This window comes from Nyctibius grandis, chromosome 5, assembly GCF_013368605.1.
Source record: "Nyctibius grandis isolate bNycGra1 chromosome 5, bNycGra1.pri, whole genome shotgun sequence".
NCBI lineage: Eukaryota > Metazoa > Chordata > Aves > Nyctibiiformes > Nyctibiidae > Nyctibius > Nyctibius grandis.
Window position 1 is genome coordinate 74,901,666 of NC_090662.1, and position 25,961 is coordinate 74,927,626.

The 25,961-nt window shown below is 44.1% G+C and overlaps 1 protein-coding gene across 1 annotated transcript; it reads right to left on the reverse strand.

The window, feature by feature from the left end:
* Nucleotides 1–451: 451 nt before the first annotated feature.
* Nucleotides 452–25,700, reverse strand: FKBP4 (FKBP prolyl isomerase 4). Its single transcript, XM_068401010.1, has 10 exons — nucleotides 25,428–25,700; nucleotides 21,528–21,672; nucleotides 20,138–20,280; nucleotides 12,474–12,594; nucleotides 11,788–11,944; nucleotides 10,397–10,487; nucleotides 9,969–10,052; nucleotides 9,042–9,227; nucleotides 8,267–8,506; nucleotides 452–3,506 (listed from the first exon to the last, which is right to left on the reverse strand). Exons 1-10 carry the CDS (start codon nucleotides 25,509–25,511, stop codon nucleotides 3,408–3,410), a joined length of 1,350 nt encoding a protein of 449 aa, XP_068257111.1. The 5' UTR covers nucleotides 25,512–25,700; the 3' UTR covers nucleotides 452–3,407.
* Nucleotides 25,701–25,961: the final 261 nt, after the last annotated feature.

Here is a 25,961-nt window from a genome sequence, read left to right on the forward strand (position 1 = left end):
CCGCCCAGCCGTCCCTCCGACAGAGCGAGCGCCCGACCGCCGTCCCTGCTACCGGTCTCGGCGCCCCGGCCGCCTCTTGCCAAGCAAGAACAGCGGGCGGAGCGACGCCCTGCCAGGCCGCGGGCTCCGCGACAGCCCCGCGCCCACGGCCCGGAGCCCGGCTGCCGCTTTACATGATCCAGCTCGTCCTAACAGCGAAACCGCCTCCCTGCCTACCGCCGCCTGCAGCCGAGCTGTGTAATTCCTGGTCAGATCCAAGGGCACAGTCGCACCTCCGACAGCACCGAGCGGTTCCCTCGTGGTTCTGTTGCGGCCTGGGCAAAGATCAGTTGTTGCCGCCGTTGGACGTAGTGAACTGGGTCACTCCCGTTACTTCAAAGCTACTGTAGAACTATTACAAGAATATCACAGAGGATGAAGGATTTATAAATTAAGAGGCAGATGTGTGTGGTTTAGAAAGTCAGTATTGTAATTGTTTATTTTAAGCATTTTTCTGTAAGGACATAACGAAGTTCGTATTTGAAGTTTACATGCATGACCTCGCTTATGAGCACGAGGATGCCATCTTCTGCTGGCAACTAGACCCATTTTTAAAGACAGCACGGAACCTCCTTTCAGCTGCCTGAAGAGGGGCATGTTTAGTGTCCTTAATAGACTTACACTTTTCATAGTTTGTTATGTAGTAACAATGAGAGCGAAAGAGGTACTGTCAAGATTGCTCACACTTAACATACCCACCCTTGACTCTAGGAATTTTTTACATGCTCTATAGAAATATCTCACTTTTTGCTTTCAAAAAATATTGAAGAACTGTCATCCCCATGGGAGGTTTTTGAAAACTGTTGTTCAGGAATCAGAAATTTGTCGTTAGGACTTGGCCCTATGCCTACTCCCACAGCAACAGTTTCAGCCACAGGGGCTTGTATTTCCAGTAGTAATTCCCAACAAAAGGTATTTCCCTTGCTGGAGAAAACTCTTGCTTGGCATTCCTGCTTCCCCTTACTGTTCTTTTGTGTCTGGAAATCCTCTCCTGTAACTTCAGTTGACAGATACTCTTCACATCTTGCTGTAACCTGTCTGTAATATTCCCCTTAGAGGTAGTTGTGCTTTGGTACAAGGTGAAACAGTTTTCACATACACAGGGCTGATAACTATTGAGAGTCAGAACTCGTGAAAAGCACTCGCATTACCTAGCAATGCTAAGATTTTGCTAAGCAAATCACATCAATATTTCCTTAAATGTGATTACCTACCAAGCACTTTATCCTGCCTCTTCTCCTATCCCTCCTCCACCCCACTGAAGCTTACGGCTTCGCTACACCATACAGAGCGCGCTGCAGCTCAGAGTTCCCTCAGCTAGCTCCAATCCAGCAGCAGGTGGTGAACTTCTTGTCTTGGGCTTGGGGCAGGACAGCATGTCAAGCAGGCCCTACCACCTTGGTGACAGTTCAGTGATACAGCTGCCAGGCCCAAGCGGGCACTCCTGCAGGGGAGGTACTGGTAAGAACCCCATTAAGATGATTAAGGGGGTGGAACATCTCCCTTATGAGGAGAGGCTGAGGGAGCTGGGTCTCTTTAGCTTGGAGGAGACTGAGGGGTGACCTCATTAATGTTTATAAATATGGAAAGGGCAAGTGTCATGAGGATGGAGCCAGGCTCTTCTCAGTGACATCCCTTGACAGGACAAGGGGCAATGGGTGCAAGCTGGAACACAGGAGGTTCCGCATAAATATGAGGAAAAACTTCTTTACGGTGAGGGTGACCGAACACTGGAACAAGCTGCCCAGAGAGGTTGTGGAGTCTCCTTCTCTGGAGACATTCAAAACCCGCCTGGACGCGTTCCTGTGTGATATGGTCTAGGTAATCCTGCTCCGGCAGGGGGATTGGACTGGATGGTCTTTCGAGGTCCCTTCCAGTCCCTAACATTCTGTGATTCTGTGATTCTATGATTAATAAGTCCTTGTACAGTACTTCTGTCTCAGCAAAGGAGACCAGGAATTGAAACTGAGATTTCCGATGTCATTCAGGTTAAAACAGGGATACACTCTGCAATATACACACAATTCCATCCTATGCCATGGAAAGACAGCTTTCTCACTGAAAAAAAAAAATCCATTTTTGTATCTGAAATTATCTACCTTCCCCCTGCAGAGCAGGCAAAAAAAGTATCCCTGCTGCTATAGAGTCTCAGAACAGAACAGCGGAGATGCTGCATTTAACACTACGTAACAGGATAAACAGAGAAGGTGAGTTTGAGTACTATGTTCCATGCCTGCAGACAAACAAAACAAAACACCCCAACAAAAAGCCCCCACAAAACCCAAAAGCACACCTGCCCCCAAACAAGACACACAACATACTGCAGAAAGAAGCAGAATATATAAAGAGCTTTCTTGTGAGATGAGGATAAGCAGACATTAGGATCACTCAGAAGTTTGTAGTTCATTAGGAATTAGAAATATTTGTCATGTGTTAAACCATTATCACTTATTTTCTCTTCAAAGCCAGTCACTTTCAGGTATAAATAAATGGGTTTTTTTTTTGGTCCAGTTGGGGTGAAGAGACAGGTACCAATATGAACAGAAAATAAGCTCTATGTACGGGTTACAGACTTGCTTTTTGTAAAATTTTCAGCAACATATTTTTTCCTTTTGCAAATATATGGGTAAATACTGTATCGATTATTGCAGGAATTTTCTATGGCAATGAACAAACGGAAAAATAATCAGATACTGTGGCTACTGTACAGCTCTGTGGATGAGAAAATGCTGAATGACCAAAGGACAGTAAATTATCTTAATTCTGTGCAAATTCCAATAAAAACCCACGAAAAATTCTGTTTTCTTGAGTTTAATTGGAGCTTTATTACTTAAGCTGTGACTTCACAGTCTTCACCTTCAGCAATTTGCAAAGAGGAGGCGTACAAGAAAGGTTACAACACTTAACGGAAGGGACTCCCTACTGAGCAGGGGGGAAGGGTGCAATGCCAGGGCAGAAGAACTGGGAGCGCCAATTTGTTCTCAAGTCTCATGTGAGGACTCCTGGAAAAGGCTGATTACTTGAAAGAAATCAAGGAAGTAAATTTAGGAAGCAGAATCTGGGATTAAAGTGAGCTGGAACCAGAAAGAGACAAACACCGATGGCAAAATGCAAATAAACCAAGCAGAGTATATCCAGACAGAACCCAAACAGTAACAGAGGCTGAACGAATAAATAAAGTCCCTAGGATTAAATCGGATTTATGCTGCCACTCAGCTTCTTCAACAGACATAAAGATGTAACTGACTTGTGGCATGGTGGCTTCAGCCTCTGCTCCCCTGAAGCCACTGTCCAACCAGGTAGAAAAATAAAGGTCTAATTCACTGGAAATTCTTTCCTTTACAAAACTAATGGAATAGGGTTTGTTTTTATGCTTCTGTGTCAACTTCCAATTTATCTTCAACTCCATTCTGCTCATCTTTCATTTCTGCATCTTCAGTGTGGCTGGTTTGAAGAACAGCAGCTGACTAAATAGAGAAACAAAGAAAACAGATTCCTTTGTTATACAAAATTGGTAGCATTTGCAAACAATACCACAAACATTATTTGATTCTCATCAGTAGACTACCTGGTCTCCCTGCAAGACTGAATTAAGACATTAGGACCTTCAGCCAAGAGAAACCAAAAATTTCTTTGCATTTTTTCTGCATCTAAGAAACCAGAAATAGTTTAGAGGAGGCTGAGAAATAATACTGGTGTTAGATGGTTATGATTCATAATGTGGCATGCACACGCTTCCCACGTAACACTTTAAGAAACTTTTCTCCCACAACCTGAAATTCATTTAGGAAGCTTCTGCACAGAACTGCCTTCACCCTGCTTCAATTTCAACGTGATTCAATTTCAGCAATTCCCATACCCTGCCCCTATCCCCAACATGCATGAGGCAGACTTGGACTCAGCATATGAAGAAAGATCTTTGTTGGACAACTAGTTTCATGAAGAGTGACTTCAACTTGACAAGAGTCACTTGGATGTCCTCTCTTGGACAAGTGACAAGAGTCACTTGGATGTCTAAGCTCTTGCTTAGCTGGAAGAAAATCTAATCTGACAAGGTGGCTGCTCTAAAAGCGCTCCCTGCTCTATCTTCCTGTCCACATAAAAAGATGTGGAAGGCAGAGAGCCATATGGTAAAGGTCCGAGGTCAGTTTTTACAACAGGACATAACCAGCACATCCTGACCTTGCAGTAAGTTTCAAACACTGTAAAGGGAGGTATAAATGTCTTGTCCTGCTCATCTAAAAAGACAGTGCAATGAAATTGCTCTTCCTCCTATCAGCCTAGCACCCGGAACCGTTTGTTTTCTTATGAGGCGAGATGAGAACCAGACAAGAACAAGCATGGACACAAGCATGCATCATTGGGGGAGGGGAACAGGAGGGGAAAAAGGGGCAGAATCCTTAAACGAAAATGTTACATCAACTTAGCTGCAACAAGAAACCACAGCCAAAGAACATTCAGGCATCAAAGGTCAACCTTTCATCCTTACAAGCGTTCTGTGAAGCACATGAGAGCAAAGTCTCCTCTCCACAGAAAATCTGTTAGCTAGCAATCCTGGGCTTACGATGAGGTGATAAACATACTGACCTTTAAAAATTCACACTTTACATATATGAATTATTTGAATTCATGAAAAGAACTACTGATGCAAAAGTGGCTGTCAAACTTCAACAGACCGTAAGATACACAGATGTCAGGAATTTCATAACTATAGTCCAAGCTGCTTTCTTAGCAATCAGAAGACATGTGGTAAACAAACCCTCTTCTCCAGAGCTCTTGAACTTCTCCCACCACCACAAACTTAGAAACTGTTGGAGCTAGAGTAAAGCAACATGATAAATGAATTAGCAAGAAAACACGTTTGCTTGCAAGAGAAATGCCCAAGACTGACCTGGGGAATAAGCGTCCTGTTTATAGTTCCATGTTCCATCAATCCCTTTTCATCTAAAACCGTATCAATTTGAAATAGGCCAGATGACTCCATGTAAACACACGCACATTCCCAAGATCATCTAACTATTGAGAAGAATAAACTAGGCCAACAGCATCCTGGCCTGTATCAGAAATAGTGTGGCCAGCAGGACTAGAGAAGTGATTGTCCCCCTGTACTCAGCACTGGTGAGGCCACATCTCAAATACTGTGTTCAGTTTTGGACCCCTCACTACATTAAAGACATTGAGGTACGAGCCAGCAGTGTGCCCAGGTGGCCAAGAAGGCCAATGGCATCCTGGCCTCTATTAGGAATAGTGTAGCCAGCCGGTCTAGGGAAGTGATCGTCCCTCTGTACTCGGCACTGGTGAGGCCGCACCTTGAATACTGTGTCCAGTTCCGGGCCCCGCACTTCAAGAAAGATCTTGAGGTGTTGGAGCAAGTCCAGAGGAGGGTGACCAAGCTGGTGAAGGCTCTGGAGGGTATGACCTATGAGGAACGGCTGAGGGAGCTGGGGTTGTTTAGCCTGGAGAAGAGGAGGCTCAGAGGTGACCTTATTGCAGTCTACAACTACCTGAAGGGAGGCTGTAGTGGGGTGGGAGTTGGCCTCTTCTCCCAGGCAGCTAGCGATAGGACAAGAGGACACAGCCTCAAGCTTTGCCAGGGGAGGTTCAGGTTGAACATTAGGAAGCATTTCTTCTCAGAAGGGGTCATTAGACATTGGAACGGGCTGCCCAGGGAGGTGGTGGAGTCACCATCGCTGGATGTGTTTAAGAAAAGACTGGACATGGCACTTAGTGCCATGGTCTAGTTGACATGGCGGTGTCAGGGCAACGGTTGGACTCGATGATCCCAGAGGTCTCTGCTAACCTGATTGATTCTGTGACTCTGTGATTCAGTGATTGAGGTGCTGGAGCGAGTCCAGAGAAGGGCAACAAAGCTGGTGAAGGGTCTAGAGCACAAGTCTTATGAGGAGCAGCTGAGGGAACTGGGGTTGTTTAGTCTGAAGAAAAGGAGGCTCAGGGGAGACCTTATTGCTCTCTACAACTACCTGAAAGGAGGTTGTAGTGAGGTGGGTGTCGGTCTCTTTTCCCAGGTAACAAGTGATACAATAAAAGGAAACGGCCTCAAGTTGGGCCACGGGAGGTTTAGATTGGATATCAGGAAAAATGTCTTCACGGAAAGGGTTATCAAGCATTGGAACAGGCTGCCCAGGGAAGTGGTTGAGTCACCATCCCTAGAGGTATTTAAAAGACGTGTGGATGTGGTATTTAGGGATATGGTTTAGTGGTGGACTTGGTAGTGTTAGGTTAACAGATTCAATGGTCTTAAGGGTCTTTTCCAACCTAAACGGTTCTATAATTCTGTAAGCTGATTCTACCTGGAAGTAGATGGGAAAATTGGAACTAAGTGCCCTGTCTTTGCAGTACCGCAAACAGTCTGCAATGCAAGGACTGAATCTGCCTTTTGCCAAGAATGCAACTCTACCAGCTGTCTTTCTTAGGGGCTGAGGCATGCATTTTGAAAAGCATGAAGGCAGCCCTTCGTACTTTTAGTGAGTATAGCTTGTTTCAGCAATCCACTTTTCCCTCTCTCAACAGCAGATCTTGCCGTGTCCCACACCTAGTGGAGGAAGCCAGATGCCCAGCAGCTGTGCTAGCTGAAAGGAACCTGCACAGCACCACCTGTCAGCTGGCGATTAAAACCTGCAATTTCAACAGTGAAGCTGCCCAACCGTTAAATAATTCTAGTTTAGTTGCTGTATCTTTATCTTCCTGAAATTTTTTATTAAAGCCTACCAAAAATTAAGGTACTGTGTGGCTCTATGTAACAATGTCTAAAAGGACAGAATACTTTCTTCCAGGCTCCAATAAGCAAGGACTGTTGAAATCAGGCTGCTTTAGCCAGATACATAACCACACGGACAATTACACTTTCCTTGGAGAATCAGTGGGGAATGTTTGCATTTATGTATTTGTTTACACTTCTCCATGAGAAGCAGAACCAAATCTACAGAACTACTACTGCTACTCTTCGAAGAGAGAAAAAAAAAAAAACCACTACCAAAAAGCCACAAACAGAACAGCTTGCCCACCCAACCATCCAGTTAGGGGTAATTACCCTATACTTACTATATGACTACTTTAGCAGAGTAAGAGATGAAGAACGGAATACATCTCCCATTGTCTCTGGGAGAGAAACTGATTTCAGATACATCTCATTTTGAAAGACAGGGGGAGCAAAAGAGACGTCTCTGAAGTGTTTCATGTAGGAAATTGTCAGCTGACAGTCCGAGATGGCTGAATTGTCAGGATACGCTCATCTGAGGACAGTGAGCCCCTGGACAGACTCACTGACACAGTTAACCACAGGAAACTGACATACCAATATCTGACATTTTTTTAGATTCCCCATGCATATTCTGGGAAGAGGGACACAAAGATCTGTGAAAATAACCTCACAAGATGGAAGCTTCTGCACTCCCCAATGTTACTGAGAAAATCTGAGTCCGATATAAATCCCAGGTCTGTCTTGGAAGTTACAGGTTTACCTAGTAAACCTGATCTGGATGATCAGATTTAAGGAAAACAAACAGACTGTTTTCTTAGAATATGTGATTCTCACCAGTAACTTTGAATTTTTCTTGCTAGCTGATACAACCTTGTTATAACCTGTATTCAAATATTGTTGTTGTTAACTGAACTAGTATTTACTAAAATTCTATTGAACACTTAGTAGGAAAACCATCCACACAGCAGAATAATGTAACTTCTAACAGTCTGAATTCTGAAACTTCATATAATCAATCTGTGACATTTAAGATGGAGAGCATCAACCACATCTTAATGTTTCCGTGAGACGCAAGGCGGTGCTCAGCACCATCTGTACAACAGACATAAGGTCTCTGTAGATGGGCCACCCACACACCAGAACAGACTGTTCTTTAGAAGGTGAGTTCAAGGAAAACAGGCGCTTTTTTCAGTTCTTGAACGCTAACATGTTTGCATCTCATCACTTCAATTGCTTTCTGATTAACACTGGTTGTTGTAAAATCAGTCGAAATAAGTAAAAGCCTTCTGTGCAATGCTTGGCACTGCTAGTTGTCTTGTTCAAACAAGATGGCCTAATAATTTTGACTGCTGGCTATTTCCAGCTTTTTCCTCCCAGAGGAAGCTACTTGAGTGTTCTCCCACTATATTTACCTGTATTAAGAAGTAAGCTGAATACCTAAAACACTATTCCTTGTCTAACATGTGACACCACCTCTTGTAGTCTTTTTGAGTAGTGTTAAGTTACCTTTAAATCTTTGTCTGCAAGCCTTTGGAACATGTTGGCATACATCTTTTTCTCTTTCTCATGCTGCTCCCGTATTTTTTGCTGACACGTTACCAGTTGCACTTTGGCAGCTTTGTTACTCGGATAAAGTTGTATCACTTTCTGGAAGTCTCCCCGGGCCAATTCAAAGTCATTGACAGCCAAGTGTGCTTCTCCACGCCGGAAGAGGCCTTTTTCATTGTTGCTATCCAATTCGAGTGCCTGCATTAAAAAACAAAACAAAACCACAGTCAACAATAATTTTTTTTTTTTTTTTTTTTTTTTTTAAAATAATATGCAGTCAGAACACCAGAGACTGTTAGAAACTGTACCTTCTGATGTAGATTTATGAGTCTTGTCAGGGCTTTCTAATAAGATGAGTTGAATACAGTAGAAGTACAAAGGGGACTGAATATAGTACGCTATTTGACAGAGAACCAGCAAGTCTAAGATTTAGTCCTGGCTCTATTCCAGCTCTTTGAAGGGCCTTTGACTACCTTCAGCACACCTCAGTGTTTCTAATTTCTAAATACTTGAATATTCTTAATGTAGCAGCAAGTTAGTATAACATATTCAAAGGACAATAATTATGAAAATAAACTGTTGCATATTTTTACATTGTGTATTCAGTACTACCCAACCGCCAGCTGATAAGAAAGGCCAAACACCACATGGCCTGGTATCCCTCAGATTGTTAAAGCAAGAGATAAACTGTCAGATTGCTTGTGCAGCTTAAGAACAAATAAACCCATACTACCTTGTTGCAGTTCTCCAAAGCCTGGGAGTATTCCTTCAGCTTGAGATGGCACATAGCTAGATTAAGGTGGGCAGCAAGCCTCAAGCTTTTGGCTTTTGTATCCTCCTCATCAGAGAGTCCTGATTCATGCTCCAGCCATGACACAATCTTCTTATACTGCAATGCTGCCCGTTTGTATTTCCCCTCCTGTAAAGAAGGCAGTTCAATTATCATACAGCTCATCACAGTAACTTTTACCTTCCTCTTGCCCCTTCTGCTTACCTTGAGCAATAGATCTGAAAAAAGTAATTCACCGTAATCAGAAAATAACTTCTATCATCAAAAATATACTAGTTCTGAAAGCCATTCCTGCATAGGATCAGAAAATCTTCAGGAATACCTACTGGTTCCCTCACTAAAGCTAGGGGTACAGGCCAGCATTGATACTTCACTCTCAACTCCCACCTTATATTCAACTTTTGATATAAAACAAGGAAGATGGGGCATTTTCAAAACAGCACAACTATTTTTGTGTCATGAAGATAACGGGAAAGTCTGCCTTTAACGGGAAAGTCTGCCTTTAGCTTGTCAAATTGTTTGAAACAGATTCTCCACACATCTCTATCCAAACAAATGTTGTTCATTCACAGCACTATTCCACAGTAGGAACTTAAAATACTGTAACCTTGCTAGTATTCAATGTATGCCCCAAAGTTATCTATAGGTACAGCAAACAGCTCTGACAGAACTAACTCCCTTCAGAGTCAGTTGTTTGGATATTCCAATATTCCAGCTCTGAGGTTGTTTTTTTAAGACACCTTCCCCTCCAGTCCTCCCTGTAGAATATCACAGGGAACACCACTCTGAAATGACAGAAGCTGTAATCATCATTATCAGCTCATGACATGGACTAAGAAATGCTATTATTACTTAAAGACTGTAATTTACCTTGAAGTACTGAGTGCCTCTCTCCTTCACAATGCAGCTTTGTTCCAGCTTCTCATCTGTGTTCATTTCCCAAGACTCCTTAGCCTACCCAAACAGGAACAGTTCAAGTCAATGATACAACTTCTGGGGAAACAAAGTGGCTATGCTGCTTCCCACTAACAGTATGGTAGAGAGGTCTGCCAAATCAGAGTTTTGCACTGCTACTGGAAACTGGGCTAGAGCAGGACAGACACTGATGGCAACAGACAGGGATACAGTAAGAACAAGGACAATTTCAGCCAAGAGCTCGCAGTGTGTCATCATCTCTGACAACAGTGGCTTCCCTATTTCAGATGAACGTTCAAGGATTCAATCATCGTTGTTTAAGCTGCACTCACACTTCTTCCCCCACCTCCCAATCTCTCTGGGACTTCATCTCTTGTTCCTACCTTTTCAAAACTTTTTAGTTTCACTTCATACTGTAGCTCTGCATCTGGAGGGATCTGAAATTTCTCCTTCCCAGCACTTCCAAAACCATAGCTGTAAGATTGGGGGGGTGGGGGAAAGAAACAAACCAAAAATAAGAGAGTTCCAAAACTATCCATCCAGCCGTATTTGCAAAAAACCCCATGCAAATCTGGGATGCCTATACAGCATTATTATAAGACATAAAGGCTTGAAGAATTCTGGGTACTATTCTAAAATGAGCAAGCACAAGGTAGGAGAAAGCTGGAGAAACCTGGGGTTAATTTTGTTAATCTCTAGGTTACCAGTTTCTATTTTTTTTTTTTTTTTTGTTATCTGAGGGAAAACCAAGTTCTCTCTCCATCAAGATAAAAAAACCACCAACTTTCAAATTATACACATCTTGCTTTCTATTCATGGTCCAAGACCGGATGTTTCCTTCAGAGCACCTGTATTTTAGTACTATTCTCAGAAAAGCAAAGACAACAATAAAATACAGAGGTAAGTGAACAGCTGTACACTTAACATAGTGCCAATCAGCTGATTAACAGTATATGCCTACAGAAAGGTTCTGCGCTGCAACTCCAGTAAGAAGCTGTGTATTAGCAGGAAAACCCTCAAGATCAGATTGCTTTGCCTTTCCTCTCCCATCGGGTTCAGTTCCAGTTTAAAAAACTTAAAATAAAAACTGAAATGAATTAAAGTTTGATGGAAACAATCAGTGCAAACTCCACTTGTTTCAGATGTGTTCTCACTGTAAAAAACAAAATTCTGCTTATATCCAAAACTGTTTAAGGTTACAATACTGGTCAGTCATATGTCTCAGTTAGCTGTTCTTAGTCTCCATAATGGTCCAAGGTCTGGATGTAACTCTGCCTTGTATGTCACAGGAATCTTGAAGGTCTTTTTCCAAAAGGCTTTCAAAATACCAGTGAATGTTTTCTACTCTTTACCAACCACATCACCTGAGGACTAACTATCTGGTCACATCAGGCTGCTCAGAAGGCTCATCAGCTCTTTTCCTATTCTGAGGCTGTTCTTTAGGTATCTTTATATGCACTGCTATACAGTAAGTACTGTTTTGTTAAGAGAGACCACAAAAACGTAAGTTAAAGAGAGCAACTTTTTTTTTTTTAGATTCACTGAGTTCAACACTATAGAGATTTAAGTAAATTTCTTTTGGAGTGCTACTACTTCACAACCTAGTGGCAAAGCGATCTTAGCTTCATACTTGTCATACATCAAACTTCTGGGGCTGATTAAGTTTTTTTACTACAGCACTGAAAAAAGCTGAAAGGCATTATAACAACACACTTAATTCTTGCCAGGGCTTAGTATAAGCCCTTCAAGTATCAAAAGATCAGAAACAGCATACCTGGGTTTGAGATAGAATACGGATTCCTCCGATTTCTCCATTTTTTGAATTGCTTTCTCCAGACCATGAGGAAGATCATAGTTGTCACCTTCTCCGATCTCAAACCGCAATTCCCGCCTGTCAAAAACACGATCTCCATATCGGCCTTCAAACTGGACTGGTAACAAAAAAAACAGAACAACCCAGAGGAAAATCAGACGATGTATGGTAAGGGGCAGGTAGCACAGGTAGTATAGGGAGTGCCAAGGCCTCCTCCTAAACAGCCTTTTTTAACAGCTACCCACGCATGGCTGCTACTGGCAGCAAAGAGAACTGCTGCTAAACTTAATAAATCCTTTTTTTGTATTGTTTATCTATATATTACTTTTTTTCACTCCAACAACAAGTGCCAGAACTACTTCCCCTCTTGTTCATTAGCAAATGGAAACACTTTATTAAACTCATCTACCTTTTGTGATCAGATAAGCACTTAATCAGATTCAGTATCTCTGGACAACACAGTTGCTGCTGGAAAAATGTAAGCCTCGCTAGAAGTAAGAGAATGAAAGCTTACTCTAGGTTGTTTAGTTACTTGGTAAAAGAAAAGAAAAGCCACGTAATCCTCTCTCAGGGCAAGTTGTACACTAGGGAAAAGGTTCTGCCCTCTCACATGGTAAACCCATTTACTATTTGTGTAACATACTTACTCTCTACAAGAGCACCCTCATTGGGCTTGGAGTAGCCTTCCCCCTTTTTACGGATTCTTCGGATGATGCCACCATCTTCATCATCAGTGAGGTCCTCCCCCTTGAACTCAAAAAGTTCTATCTGTGGAGGGAATAAAAGCCTTGCATTTATTCTTATTACATCCATTCAATAAGTCACAGAGTTTGTTCTCCAGAGATCTTTGAAACTATAGCTGTTCAGGAAGCCACTATCTTAGTTAATGTCCTGTAAGATATTAGATAGCCAAGGCTATGAAGATGCTGTATTCAGTAGATACTGGATGGAAATCTACTGAAGAGTTTCAGATTCTATTCAGGCCTTAATGGCTTTCTTCTCCAGCGATTTTGGTCTCCCAATACTACAAGTTAGATCCTTTAATCGAAAGGACTGCAAACCTGGCTTCTGAATAAAGCTTACAGGAGCCACAATGCTTAGGGACTACTGCAAAAAAAAGCCTACTGCCTTCTTTAACAGTATTTTTGCTAATGTCTGCAGGCAGCAGTACAGATAGTGGTTTTCAGGCTTGAGGTTTTGTTTGGTTTTTTAATATGAGGGAAAATACCTTTTGAACACATTAAGCCAGGAAGAATTTGCCACTTTGCAGTGCTACCACACTGATCAGCAGCTGTCACACCCTCTTACTCTACAGTCAAGTAGTATCACCAGTAGTGTCACTGCATCTAACAGCCAGGGAGGTTTTTAAGTAATGCAAGGACAAAAGGAGGAGGAAAATTAAATATGAAGATGCAACTTAAGGATAAAGTCCTGATTATACCCTTAATTCTATCTATGGTCAAATTCAGATCAACTTTGAAGTGCCTGGAATGGAACGCAAACTGATTCCAAATGCTTGTCCTGCAATATTAAAACAAATTCAAGAATATCTTTTCAGACTTCAGCTATTCCTCACCTGTTTCTTCATCCTCCTACTCTTGTGCTACAGGACAATAGTTTCAACACTTCTGCGTCATTCACCCTTGCATGCCTGAACACTTAGTGTTCTCATTTTACTCTTCTTACATTTTCCCCTCTAGTCTTGCGTTATCATTTTGTATTGTGGGATCATTTCAGAAAATAGTTTGAAGTGGGACTACCATGATAAGAAGGAAAAATAGTCTAGTCACAAAAGAAATTATTGCTGCTATGAAATTAAGAAAAAAAAAATCTTTTTCTATCCTATGTTTGAGTAAAACAACAGCAAAAACAGCACAAAAGAGCAAGCCATTATAATCAGCATTGTTTAGACTAAGTACCCAATTTAAAAAAAAAAAAAAGAAAGAAAAAAAAAAGAGTTCAAGGCTAATGCTGTGGAGGTTCATGACACTGGACTTAAGATACCTGGGATGCAAAAGGAATTGAATATTCACTAGCACAAACAGTACTTCCACTTTGTATTTTGATGGATACCTAATAACAAATAATATTCCATCTTTCTCTTCAGTCTGTCTCAAACAAGCTAAGTCACTCCAGAACATCCACTGATGACCATACAGGTTTTCCCATTTTTTTTTTTTTTTTTTTTTTTTTTTTTTTTTTTTTTTTTTTTTACCCAAACAACAGTATTCTATGGAAGAATCTATACTGGTCAGCAAAAGCAATCATGAGGAAGAAAAAAACAAAAACCCACAACAAAAAAACCAAACCATAAGACATCCATGATTTCAGGTCATAACCAAATACTGATGTGGTGATAACACAGCTGCAAAGTATTTTAACGTAAGTTTTAGACGGTCCTTTTTAAGGCAACTCGTACAAAATTTTGGTATGGTGATGGCACTTGCAAAGGAACGATGCTGACATTGTTTTAAATAATAAAAAGGAAACATACGAGCAAGACTGAAGAAAACTTCAGAGATTTTAAGTGCCTGAGAGCCATGCTATAGTCAGAAACCACTCCTACCTAATAAAACTTCAGAAAACTTTCTGGGTTTAAGTTCTGCTCCACCCCCATAATGCAGGACACACCTGGCACTGCTTATTTGTTGTAGCCAGTCAAATCCAGGCCATTTTGTGAGGGAAGCACAAAACCATCATAGACAGCTTCAGCGCTTTTCTCTCTTTCTCCATTTTCTCCTGAAACATTATATCCCCCAATGCCTGCCTGATCAGTAAAGGGTCACGAACATAACACTACTTTTATCTAAACAGTACCTAGAAGATGGAGAGGTCAGCAGGAGAACGCCTGCAGAGCAGCACAAAGGAATTCCAGCCAGTAAGTCAGCTTCATCGGGGGCCTTACGTGCCTCTATCCAAAGGCATGGGAGCATGGGGAATAAACTAGAGGAGATAGAGATGTGTGCATACCTGCAGGAGTATGATCTTATTGACATCACGAGATGTGGTGGGACACCTGGTGGGACGGCTCCTATGACTGGAGTTTTGGAATGTAAGCATAGAGGCTCTTTAGGAAGGACAGACGGGGAGACGAGGACGGGTTGCTGCCCTCTATGTCAATGACCAGCTGGAGCGCATGGAGCTCTGCCTGGAGATGGAGAGGGAGCCTACGGAGAGCTTATGGGTCAGGATTAAAGGGAAGGCAGGGATGGGAGACACTATAGTGGGTGTCTGCTACAGGCCACCCTACCTGAAAGACCGAGCAGATGAGGCCCTCTATAGACAAACAGGAGTAGCCTCGCGTTCAAAAGCCCCGGTCCTCCTGGGGGACTTCAACCACCCCAGTATCTGTTAGAGGGACAACACAGCAGGGCATAAGTAATCCAGGAAGTTCCTTGAATGCACTGATAACCTCCTTCTCACAGAATCAATCAGGTTGGAAGAGACCTCTGGGATCATCGAGTCCAACCATTGCCCTGACACCGCCATGTCAACTAGACCATGGCACTAAGTGCCATGTCCAGTCTTTTCTTAAACGCATCCAGAGATGGTGACTCCACCACCTCCCTGGGCAGCCCATTCCAATGTCTAATGATCCCTTCTGAGAAGAAATGCTTCCTAATGTTCAACCTGAACCTCCCCTGGTGAAGCTTGAGGCTATGTCCTCTTGTCCTATCGCTAGTTGCCTGGGAGAAGAGGCCGACTCCCACCCCACTACAGCCTCCCTTCAGGTAGTTGTAGACTGCAATAAGGTCACCTCTGAGCCTCCTCTTCTCCAGGCTAAACAACCCCAGCTCCCTCAGCCGTTCCTCATCGTTGGCTACACTATTAATAGAGGCCAGGATGCCATTGGCCTTCTTGGCCACCTGGGCACACAAGTGATAGAAGAGCTGATGAGGAGAGGTGCCATGTTCAAGATCCTTAGGGCAGTGAGGAGGGCGCACAGCCAGCTCACTACCCCGGACTTCAGGAAAGCAGACTTTGGCCTCTTCAGGGACCTGCTTGGGAGAGTCCCTTGGGATAAAGCCCTGGAGGGAAGAGGGGCCCAAGAAAGCTGGTTAGTATTCAAGGACCACCTCCTCCAGGCTCAGGAGTGATGCCTCCCAACAAAGAGAAGTCTAGCAAAAACACCTGGAGGCCTGCATGGATGAACAAGGAGCTCCTGAATAAACTCAGGCACAAGAAGGAAGCCTACAGAGGGTGGAAGCAAGGGCAGGTAGCCTGGGAGGAATACAGGGAAATTGCCCAAGCAGCCAGGGACCAGGTTAGGAAAGCTAAAGCCCTAGGAGAATTAAATCTGGCCAACGATGTCAAGGACAACAAGAAATGCTTCTATAGGTATGTCAGTGATAAAAGGAAGACTAGGGAAAATGTGGGCCCTCTCCAGAAGGAAACGGGAGACCTGGTTATCTGGGATATGGAGAAGGCTGAGGTACTCAACAACTTCTTTGCCTCAGTCTTTAACAGCAAATGCTCTAGCCACACTGCCCAAGTCGCAGAAGGCAGAGGCAGGGACTGGGAGAATGAAGAACTGCCCACTGTAGGAGAAGATCAGGTTTGAGACCATCTAAGGAACCTGGCAAGTCCATGGGACCTGATGAGGTGCACCCATGGGTCCTGAGGGAACTGGCGGATGAAGTTGCTAAGCTGCTATCCATCATTTTTGAGAAGTCGTGGCAGTCTGGTGAAGTTCCCACTGACTGAAAAAGAGGAAATATAACCCCCATTTTTAAAAAGGATAAAAAGGAAGACCCAGGGAACTACAGGCCAGTCAGTCTCACCTCTGTGCCTGGCAAGATCATGGAGCAGATCCTCCTGGGAACTATACTGAAGCACACCGAAAATAAGGAGGTAACTGGTGACAGCCAACATGGCTTCTCTAAAGGCAAATCGAGCCTGACAAATGTGGTGGCTGTCTACGATGGGGTGACAATGTTGGTGGGTAAGGGAACAGCAACTGATGTCATCTACCTGAACTTGTGCAAAGCATTTGACACTGTCCCGCATGACATCCTTGTCTCTAAATTGGAGAGACATGGACTTGACGGATGGACCACTCGGTGGATAAGGAATTGGCTGGATGGCCAAACTCAAAGAGTTGCGGTCAACAGCTCCATGTCCAAGTGGAGACCAGTGACAAGTGATGTTCCCCAAGGGTCAGATCGGTGCTGTTTTAACATCGTTGTCAGCCACGGACAGTGGGATTGAGTGCGCCCTCAGCAAGTTTGCCAACAACACCAAGCTGTGTGGTGCGGTCGACATGCTGGAGGGAAGGGATGCCATCCAGAGGGACCTTGACAGGCTTGAGAGGTGGGCCTGTGAGAACCACATGAAATTCAACAAGGCCAAGTGCAAGGTCCTGCATGTGGGTCAGGGCAATCCCAAGCACAAATACAGGCTGAGCAGAGAATGGATTGAGAGCAGCCCTGAGGAGAAGGACTTGGGGGTGATGGTTGATGAGAAGCTCAGCATGAGCCGGCAATGTGCGCTTGCAGCCCAGAAAACCAGACGTATCCTGGGCTGCAGCAAAAGAAGCATGGCGAGCAGGTCGAGGGAGGTGATTCTCCCCCTCTACACTGCTCTTGTTGAGACACCACCTGGAGTACTGCGTTCAGTTCTGGGGCCCCCAGCATAAGAAGGACATGGAGCTGTTGGAACGAGTCCAGAGGAGGGCCACGAAGATGATCAGAGGGCTGGAGCACCTCTCCTATGAAGACAGGCTGAGAGAGTTGGGGCTGTTCAGCCTGAAGAAGAGAAGGCTCTGGGGAGACTTTATAGCAGCCTTCCAGTACCTGAAGGGGGCCTACAGAAAAGCTGGAGAGGGGCTTTTTACAAGGGCAAGGAGTGACAGGATGAGGGGTAATGGTTTTAAACTGAAAGAGGGTAGATTTAGATTAGATATTAGGAAGAAATTCTTTACTGTGAGGGTGGTGAGACACTGGAACAGGTTGCCCAGAGGAGACGTGGCTGCCCCTTCCCTGGCAGTGTTCAAGGCCAGGTTGGATGAGGCTTTGAGCAAGCTGGTCTAGTGGAAAGGTGTCCCTGCCTGTGGCAGGGGGGTTGGAACTAGATGATCTTTAAGATCCCTTCCAACCCAAACCATTCTACAATTCTATGATTAAGAAAAACCTAGTGGGAAGTGAAGAATCTGGATGATTGTATCAGACAGACTCAGTGGTACTCTGATGAAACAAATCCTGTCTTGCAGTTAGTGCTTTTATTTATCAAAAGGTTAGGTATTATCTCTTGTTGCAGGACAACAATGTAGCATCCCGTATATTAGTGCTAAGCTCTTAAGAATGCTTTATTATGCTGCCAAGGTAGAAGGTCTTGAGTTTTGAAATATCGTGCATGGAAAGAGAAGCAGAGAAGCTTAACTAACATCTTCAACAATTGCTACACTGAAGTTCTTGTTTGTTTTTTCCTTTCCCTCAACCAAAATGAAGTGAGCAGAAAAAGGTGGAGGGGTAGGGGGAAAAAAAAAAATTGGAGTTTGCATTTGAATCATCGTGTTAGTGTTTTTATCTCCCTCTTCAACCCTGCCATGTATTACACTTAGTATCACTTGCATTTGTGCAAAGCACACAGCATTCCAGCATGCATAGTTTGATCCAATATAAATAAGCCATGAGTATCTTCAGATTTATATACTAAAAAAAATGCTGTTTAGGAACAGCTTTACAAGATATTATTTTTCAACAGTCAACTGCAGAAATAATGGCACTAATTTTTGATGTACTCAAGTTCTCATCCCTTAGTGGCCTGCGATACTACCTGATGGCAGTATTTTTTAAATCCTTCCGTATGAAATAAATCTTTAATGCTATTACTCAGAAGTTCATGGGAAAAAGAAATACAAGTACACTATCCAAATGTAATACAAGTACAATATCCAGCTATGTTTAATTTACCCTTCTTAACAGATGCCCATTGTTTCCATTAAAATCTAAACAGGCTTTCAGTCCCTACTCCATGAGCTGTTTTTACCTTTCTCACGTATTAGATAAAACATTACATCTTGGAGCAATCATCAGAGCTTAAAAACTTTCCTTATGCCCCCAACACAGGAGTCCATTCCATTGATTAAGTATTTTAGAGCAAAGTAGTTTTAAAAATCACATTTAAAAAGAGTCCACCTGCCTTCTCTCAGATGCAATTGATTTTAAAGTATTTATTGGAAAATTGAACTGTTTTGACAGTAAGAAAAATATATCCTCTCAAAACACTGTTTGTCATGGCATGCTCCAGGAACAGCTTTAATATCACCCTCTATGGAAAAATCAAACACAAGTCTCAGCATTCTGAGCAACTACTCTCACTACTGAAGTAATACAAGAGACAGCTGCTATTTCCACCCCCTTTTGGGAAGGGGAGGAGGGGAAGATGCCTTAAAGATCACTAGGAAACAAATTCTGTCCTCTGCTGGTAAGGTTAAGAAATACCCAGGCTGATTGGCTCCAGGCTCACTAAGAGGAGACCAACTGTCCACATGAACTGTAAAACCAGCATTACCCAGATACCAAACTCAAGACTGCTGAATCTGTCACAGGGACCAAGTGTGTACAAACGGCTTCCTATGATGGTAAGACTGACCAATGTAGCCTGGATCTACAGACAGACTTTGGTATTCAACAAGCAACCTGAATCCAAACCTTTCTTATGGTGCTTTAAGGCTTATTTAAAATGCTCAGCTCTACAGAAAACAGCTCATAGTTGCAGAGCCATTCAAATACACTTTATATTCTAGCAGTTTATATGGGGTAATTAACTCTTTTCTCCTCCAAACAGCTCATAAAAGAATGTGCTGATGTTGCAAAGAAAACATTAAAAAGTATGAAAAATATATTACTGAGGACATTACTTGCTCTTTCTGTTGTTGAAAACTTTATAATATTTAACGTAAGTATCATCACTTTGAGTCTTATGAAGTGGAAAGAGGATTAAAGATTTCATTTCTTCAACTCCTTCAGAGTCCACCACTGAGACAGTCCTGCCTCCCCTGCCCCGTCCCCTCAACCTGCACTCACCTACAGTGAACCATTCCTTAACTGTAAAATTAAAACTATGAACACTGGAAAACATTCAAGTATTTTAAAAACTCCAAAATAAGGGAACCTGAGCCACTGCAGATCAGTAGCAGCCAGACTAGAAGTCTATGCTTTGCCCACACTACCCTAACTGACCATATTTTTCTCTTTAGAAAACTTAACATTCTTGTTTTGAAAGGATATTACATCACATTTTCTACAGTGAAATATGATTTTTTAATTGTTTTTCAAGCGTACCATCTTAGTGACCGTCTCTCACTTACCTCAAAAATCAGAGTAGCATTGGGAGGTATCTTTGGGGGGCTCCCAGCTGAGCCATAGGCATATTCTGGTTTACATGTAATCCGACAGATTTCACCAACCTTCATAGTTGCCACAGCAATGTCCCATGCTTTGATCACCTCACCTATGCAAGTCAAATTTCAATCACATGATTCTTAGGCATACATGAAAGACATGATCAGCTGTGAAACTAAGCATCATAACTTTTAGTATACAACAGCTAAGACAGAGCAGAAATACTGAGACACTTGTGTACATCAGTGTACATCATTTATGTACATCAGTTTTAACCCTAATCAGATTATCGTTACCTGGGGACCCAAATTTGGCTCAACTTCTTCATTCTAGGTGTAGCGATTCTTTTCCTCCCCTTATTTCCTTGCCTACAGAGGATACAAGTCATCTGAACACAGACACGAGCTGAAGCACTTGGCACAATCTCAAGTGAGAGGACATAACAATAAACTCTTCGAAGAGGAAGGTCTTAGGGTGAGAGACTGCCTGCTTGTATTTTGAAAACAATCCAAAACAACAGCCTTTTCTCTCTGTACTTTATCAGTTGGCAAAAAGTAGCACGAGTGGTAACTAAAAGTTACATGCACTTGTAACAGAAAGGGGGAGGAAAGTAGGAGTAGCAGTACTCCTAAATCCGAAAGTGAGCAGAAGCTGGAACCTCAAGTAACAGATTTCTCTCTCTTACTCAAGCTCTCCTACTTGTTGCTCCTTTCAACTCAATCAAGCAGCCTTTCTATTAGTCTTGTATTAATAGGTACACTTCATACCATCTCAAATGTCAGTACACTGCAGAATTTATCTCCAAAATAAAAAAGCAGCAGGTAAGGAACTGCCAAGGAAAAACTCAGACTGAGTAATAATATTTGCTGGAACAAGGATGTTTGGATTTTTGCATTCAAAAAATGAAGGCTTTTGATAACGAAGTGATGCACTGCTTCAAGATTTGTATTTGGGTGAATATGGGCACTTCAGGGAAAAAGAGAGTATGTTTCATCACGCTGCAGTTGACAGCCGCCCCCATGCACCCTGTCCCAGTATCTGGTCACAACTAAGTACTCCCGAATTTTGAGTCTTCTGCCAAAAAAACAATCAACAAAATGCATATTCTGGCTATTTAACTACTCTTTATCATTACCTTCAGGGCAAATTTGCCCCCCTGGAGTGCTTTGTCTGAGGCCTGTGAATTCTTTAGCAGGCCTCATCAAACCCGTTCCAATTGTGCCATTCTAAAAGAATAAACCTTCAGCTCTGAAAACAAGTTTAAATAGCAACTTTAACTTGCAAAGAAGCCACACGTGCAAGGAAATCCCATCTCAATTATTACAGAACTGATCAATACCAAACACAAGATATTACCTTTCCCCAAGTCAAATGAAAATTTGTCTTTCCTGTCCAGACTGGAGTCAAATTTTGTGCCATCAAGAAGCCATCCTGTGTAATGGACGGTCACTTTATCACCTATCATCGGAGACTCTGTCCCACTGCCTTCTCTCTTGACAACCTGAAAAAAGCAGTAAGCAATGTTAAGATGATAAATACTACATCTGCCTATTGGATATTAATTCCATTTACTTAGATGCATGCGTTATTTGCAGGTTTACTTAAGTTATCTGGAAATGGATTGACTGTTCTGCCTACAGATTAGCAGTGTTGCAAATGCAGGAACCTCAAGATGGCTCCGCTGTGATACGAGAACTTAACTGGCAACAGTTGGCACCAGCTTATAGGTCTCTGCATCTATAGTTAGCGATGTCACTTACCTTTCCTCGACAAGATTTTAAATGTTCTTGAAACTACATCAGGTAAAGCATTAGGCAGGGTTTTTTTTTTTTGCTTTATTCAAGTACTTGCCTCACCACCACTCTATTATTACCGTTGAGTTCAGTGTTCTAGGCAAAGCATTTAAACAAGAAAACAAGCTGGTTCTTTCCATGCAAAGTCTGTACTAACATTATCTGAGATTACTCAAGTTAAACCAGACAGTTTAACAAAGGTTAACAGAATCTCGCCCCAATGCGAGTTAGTTCTAGCAGCCAACACAGTAACACTTAGGAATTATTATACTGTATTGTCTACCCACAACTCTGACACGGATTGCCAGCACCTCAATTTCACATACAGCTGCAAGGATTTTATTTTCTTCTCAAGAGGTTCCCCAGCCTGGCTAGCAAGACAGTATCAACTAAACCTATACGATACAAAACACAAGACTGGCCAATCTCTGGTGTTCATTTGAAATGTATACAGAAATAGGAAATAACACTGACATATCTCGTAAGGCAAGGATATGAAGTCTTGCCCGTAACAGGATTCCTGAAGTTCAAATTTGAGTTTTCTGCAATACTGATGGAAATCATCCATCTCCAAGCCAAAGCTCTGCATTACTGTAGCTAGCCAGAAGGGAACCACAGGGGCACCTATTGGTTTACACTCAGAGAGACCTGGAAAACATACTGTTCATACAAGATAAACATTTGTTCAAGGGCAGTTATACAGAAGTATGGATTGGTGTCCCACCTTTAAAGAGAAGCTATAAAAACATCATGCTTCTATACCAATCATGTTTTTCACTGAAGGAAACAGACCCTTGGGAGTCTCCTTCCCAAGTTTCAACTTCTTGCAACCAACCACTGTCAATCTCCTCCTTCGCCTCCCACCATCCCTGCACCTGACTATACAACCGAAATGCCAGCACCCTCAACCCAAAGCCAAGGCAATGTGGACAGCTTCTGTCAGACTCTTAACAAGCTGAAAGCACCTCACTGATGCACAAAAAAAAATAAAAATACAATCTATTAAAAAAAAAAAACAAAACCAAACCCACAAAACTCAGGAAAAGATACTACCTGCTCAGTTTCCTGGGGAGAAAATGCTCAGTGTGAAAATGGATGCCTGACCTCAGGCAGCACACCATCCCCTTACCCTGCACCACCTCAATGCTACAGCAGTTATTAGCATTATAGAACTAATCTACTGATTTCTCCCCAAAGGAAGGCAAAAATTCAGGCAACCACTCTCACAGAAATAAGGGAACAGAGACATATGAAAACAACATAAATCTGGTAACCAACATAAACAACATCATGCTTAGATATATATATGTAAAAAGTGGATCCAAACTAGTAATTTTAAAGCAGCCAATCTGAAGACACTTTGAAATAACAACTGCATTTAATGGAAATTTACCAAGCTTTTCACATGCCACATTCTTGTAGTGTCATACCAAGTTACCCAACACAAAAGTAACAAAAATCTCCTTTTCAGTATTTGAGCAATACTATTCTTTTGCACTTACTTAATTTTCAAGAGACTCATGTTTCACTTTTTTCATATACTTAATATGGCAACCCTATTTTCCGTAAGGTTTACGTTTCCCCTTCAGGTGGAGAAACTCTGATTTTTCTGTTCATATTGTGACTGAAAATATTTCTATTTCTAAACTTAAATACTTAGACTAGAAATAGTGCAAGTACCATCAGCATTACCAGGTTAAAAGCCTCTGGATACTATTCTGATATAAAGCTAATGAACAAATAAAAAACCACTCTCCTGGAATCAGTGCAATGATACGAGTACAAAATTGATGTAGACTAGTTCAGAGTTAGACCCTGGATTTTAGCGGGTGTATTCTGCACTCTGACAATTACTAGAAAAATAAAACCCATGAAGGCTGGTCTGCATGACCTCTACAGTCTTTTGCCTTATCAATTCACAATCCCACATTTTTTGAGGTTTTCACAACCTCAGTTCTTTTGCCAGAATTTTCTCCTCCTCTCCTAAAAAAAAAAAACCCAAAAACCCAAATAAACAAAACCTGCTGCTTCTCCATCATCAAAAGGTGGGTGCTGCATGGAGTAGGCAGACACTCACTGCCTTTTACCATGCTCAGGGATCTGAGATGCAAGACAATGGCAGGCAGCTTCCTGGGCAGCCATGCGAATGAGAACTCTAACCTGATACTGTGCTACATGTGAAAAATAGAAATTCTCACCAAAGCACGTTAGCAGGAAACATGGAAAAGCAGAGTATAGAAGCCAACCTCGCCATCTTCAGTCTGGTCCCTGATATCCTTCCTGAACCGGAGACAGTGCCTCTATGACAAACCCAGAATTTAAAGCCAGAAGGCTCTAAAGGTTAAAAACAGAATTTTGTCTTTGCTGTGGTGCTGCTTTTCTTCTCCCAAACCCCGTAACTCTGAAATTTCACTGCTATTTAAAAATGCTTCCAGTGATTGTTAGAAGTTTTTAAGACAGACTAACGAAGTTTCTAGAGATATGGAAATAGGAAATATCTGACAGAGGAAGTTAGTGCCACTCCCTCTCATGGTATAAATTCTGCCACCCTTATTAACTGACCTCCCCGTACAAAGGGGAGAAGCCGGACTGCCGGCGCTCCCCACACACGGCACAAACCGCAGCGAGCCCTGCGGCCAGCTCTACCTACGACCTCACCTGCAGCTTGCTCATGGCTCGTTTTCCCACTGAAGCCGAACCAAGCGGCAGCCTCTCCGCCTCCCGGCCGCGTTTACATCAGGCCCACGTGTACAACGCACCATCTCAGGTCTGAGAGGCTGCTCGTATCAAGATGGAGAGCCCCGTTTCCAGCACCTGAGGCACCGCTCCGCGCCGGCTACGGACATACGCGAAAAGCACGTGCCCTGCTGAGGCACCATCTTTAATTCCCAGTCCCCGAACACGTGCTGGGGGGCGGGGGCGGACCCGGACACCCCCCCCCCAAAAAAAAAACAAGCCATGAGGGCAGAGCCGCTCCCTGCGAGCCGGGCGGAGAGCCCCCACCCGCCCACCCCGCCCACCCCAGCCCCGGGGAAAAGCCCAAAGGCAGCGAGAAACGCCTCTTCCCCCCCCACGCCGCAGCCCCCCGTAACACCGGAGGTTCCCAGCGAGCGGCCCGGGCCCCGTCTCGCCGGGGCGGGGGGATGCGGAGCTGCCGGCCGCCCCGCGCCACCGCCGCGTGGGAGCCCCCGCGGGCGGGCAGCGCGTGCGCGGCAGCCTCCCGCCCTCCCCGCGCGCCGCCGCTCGTGTTTAATCGCCAGGGCAGCGCAAGCCCGGCGGGCGGCGGCGTGACGGCCTTGTCCCCTTCCCCTCTGGGGACAACACGGGCCCAGGCGGGGGCAGGGCGCTCGGGGAGCGCCCGCTCGCAGGCGAGGAGGGACCGGGCCGCTCCCCCCCTGCGCCAGCCCCCGAGTCACTGCGAGCGGATGGGGAGGGGGAGCGGCCACCCGCAGCCGCCGGGTACCTTGAGGACGCCCTCATCCTGCTTGGGGGTGATGTCCGTCCCCTCCAAGGGAGCCCCATCCGTTTTCATCTCCTCCGCCGTCATCCCGCCTGCCGCTGCCACCGCTGCGCAGGGAAGGGCCGCCTCGCGGGGCTGGGGCTGGGGTCGGCACCGGGCTCCCGCCGGGCTGCGGCCAGCGACTCGCTGCGCCTCCGGCTCCGAGCAGCGCGGGCAGGCGGGCGCCGCACGCCTCCTTCCCTCCTGCCTTCGCCGCAGCGCCGGCCCCCGCTCGGCTGGGAGGAGGAAGGGGAGGGAGAGGGAGGGACCGAGAAGTTTCTAGAGAGGCAGCCGGGCTGCCGCAAAGCACCCGGCCGTGCCAGGGGCCGGGCTGAAAGTGCGCATCGCCCCTGGGGGCGGGGAGGCCATGGCCAGCGGGGCGGGGGGAAGGCAGCCGCCCGGCAGCGTTACACGGCCGGGGAGGGGGAGGAGGAGGAGGAGGAGGAGGAGGAGGAAGAGGACTTTATTCGTTAGGGAAGGGAGGGCCCGCTTGTGCAG

What these genes read in the sequence shown, in the direction of transcription:
- FKBP4 (XM_068401010.1), bottom strand. Translation starts at nt 25,511, where the DNA reads ATGACGGCGGAGGAGATGAAAACGGATGGGGCTCCCTTGGAGGGGACG. An exon ending in ATGCTACTCTGATTTTTGAG is followed by an intron (nt 12,595 to 20,137) that starts GTAAGTGAGAGA and finishes TTCCCTCCACAG; the next exon opens with ATAGAACTTTTTGAGTTCAA. An exon ending in AACTAAAAAGTTTTGAAAAG is followed by an intron (nt 10,053 to 10,396) that starts GTAGGAACAAGA and finishes CTGTTTGGGTAG; the next exon opens with GCTAAGGAGTCTTGGGAAAT.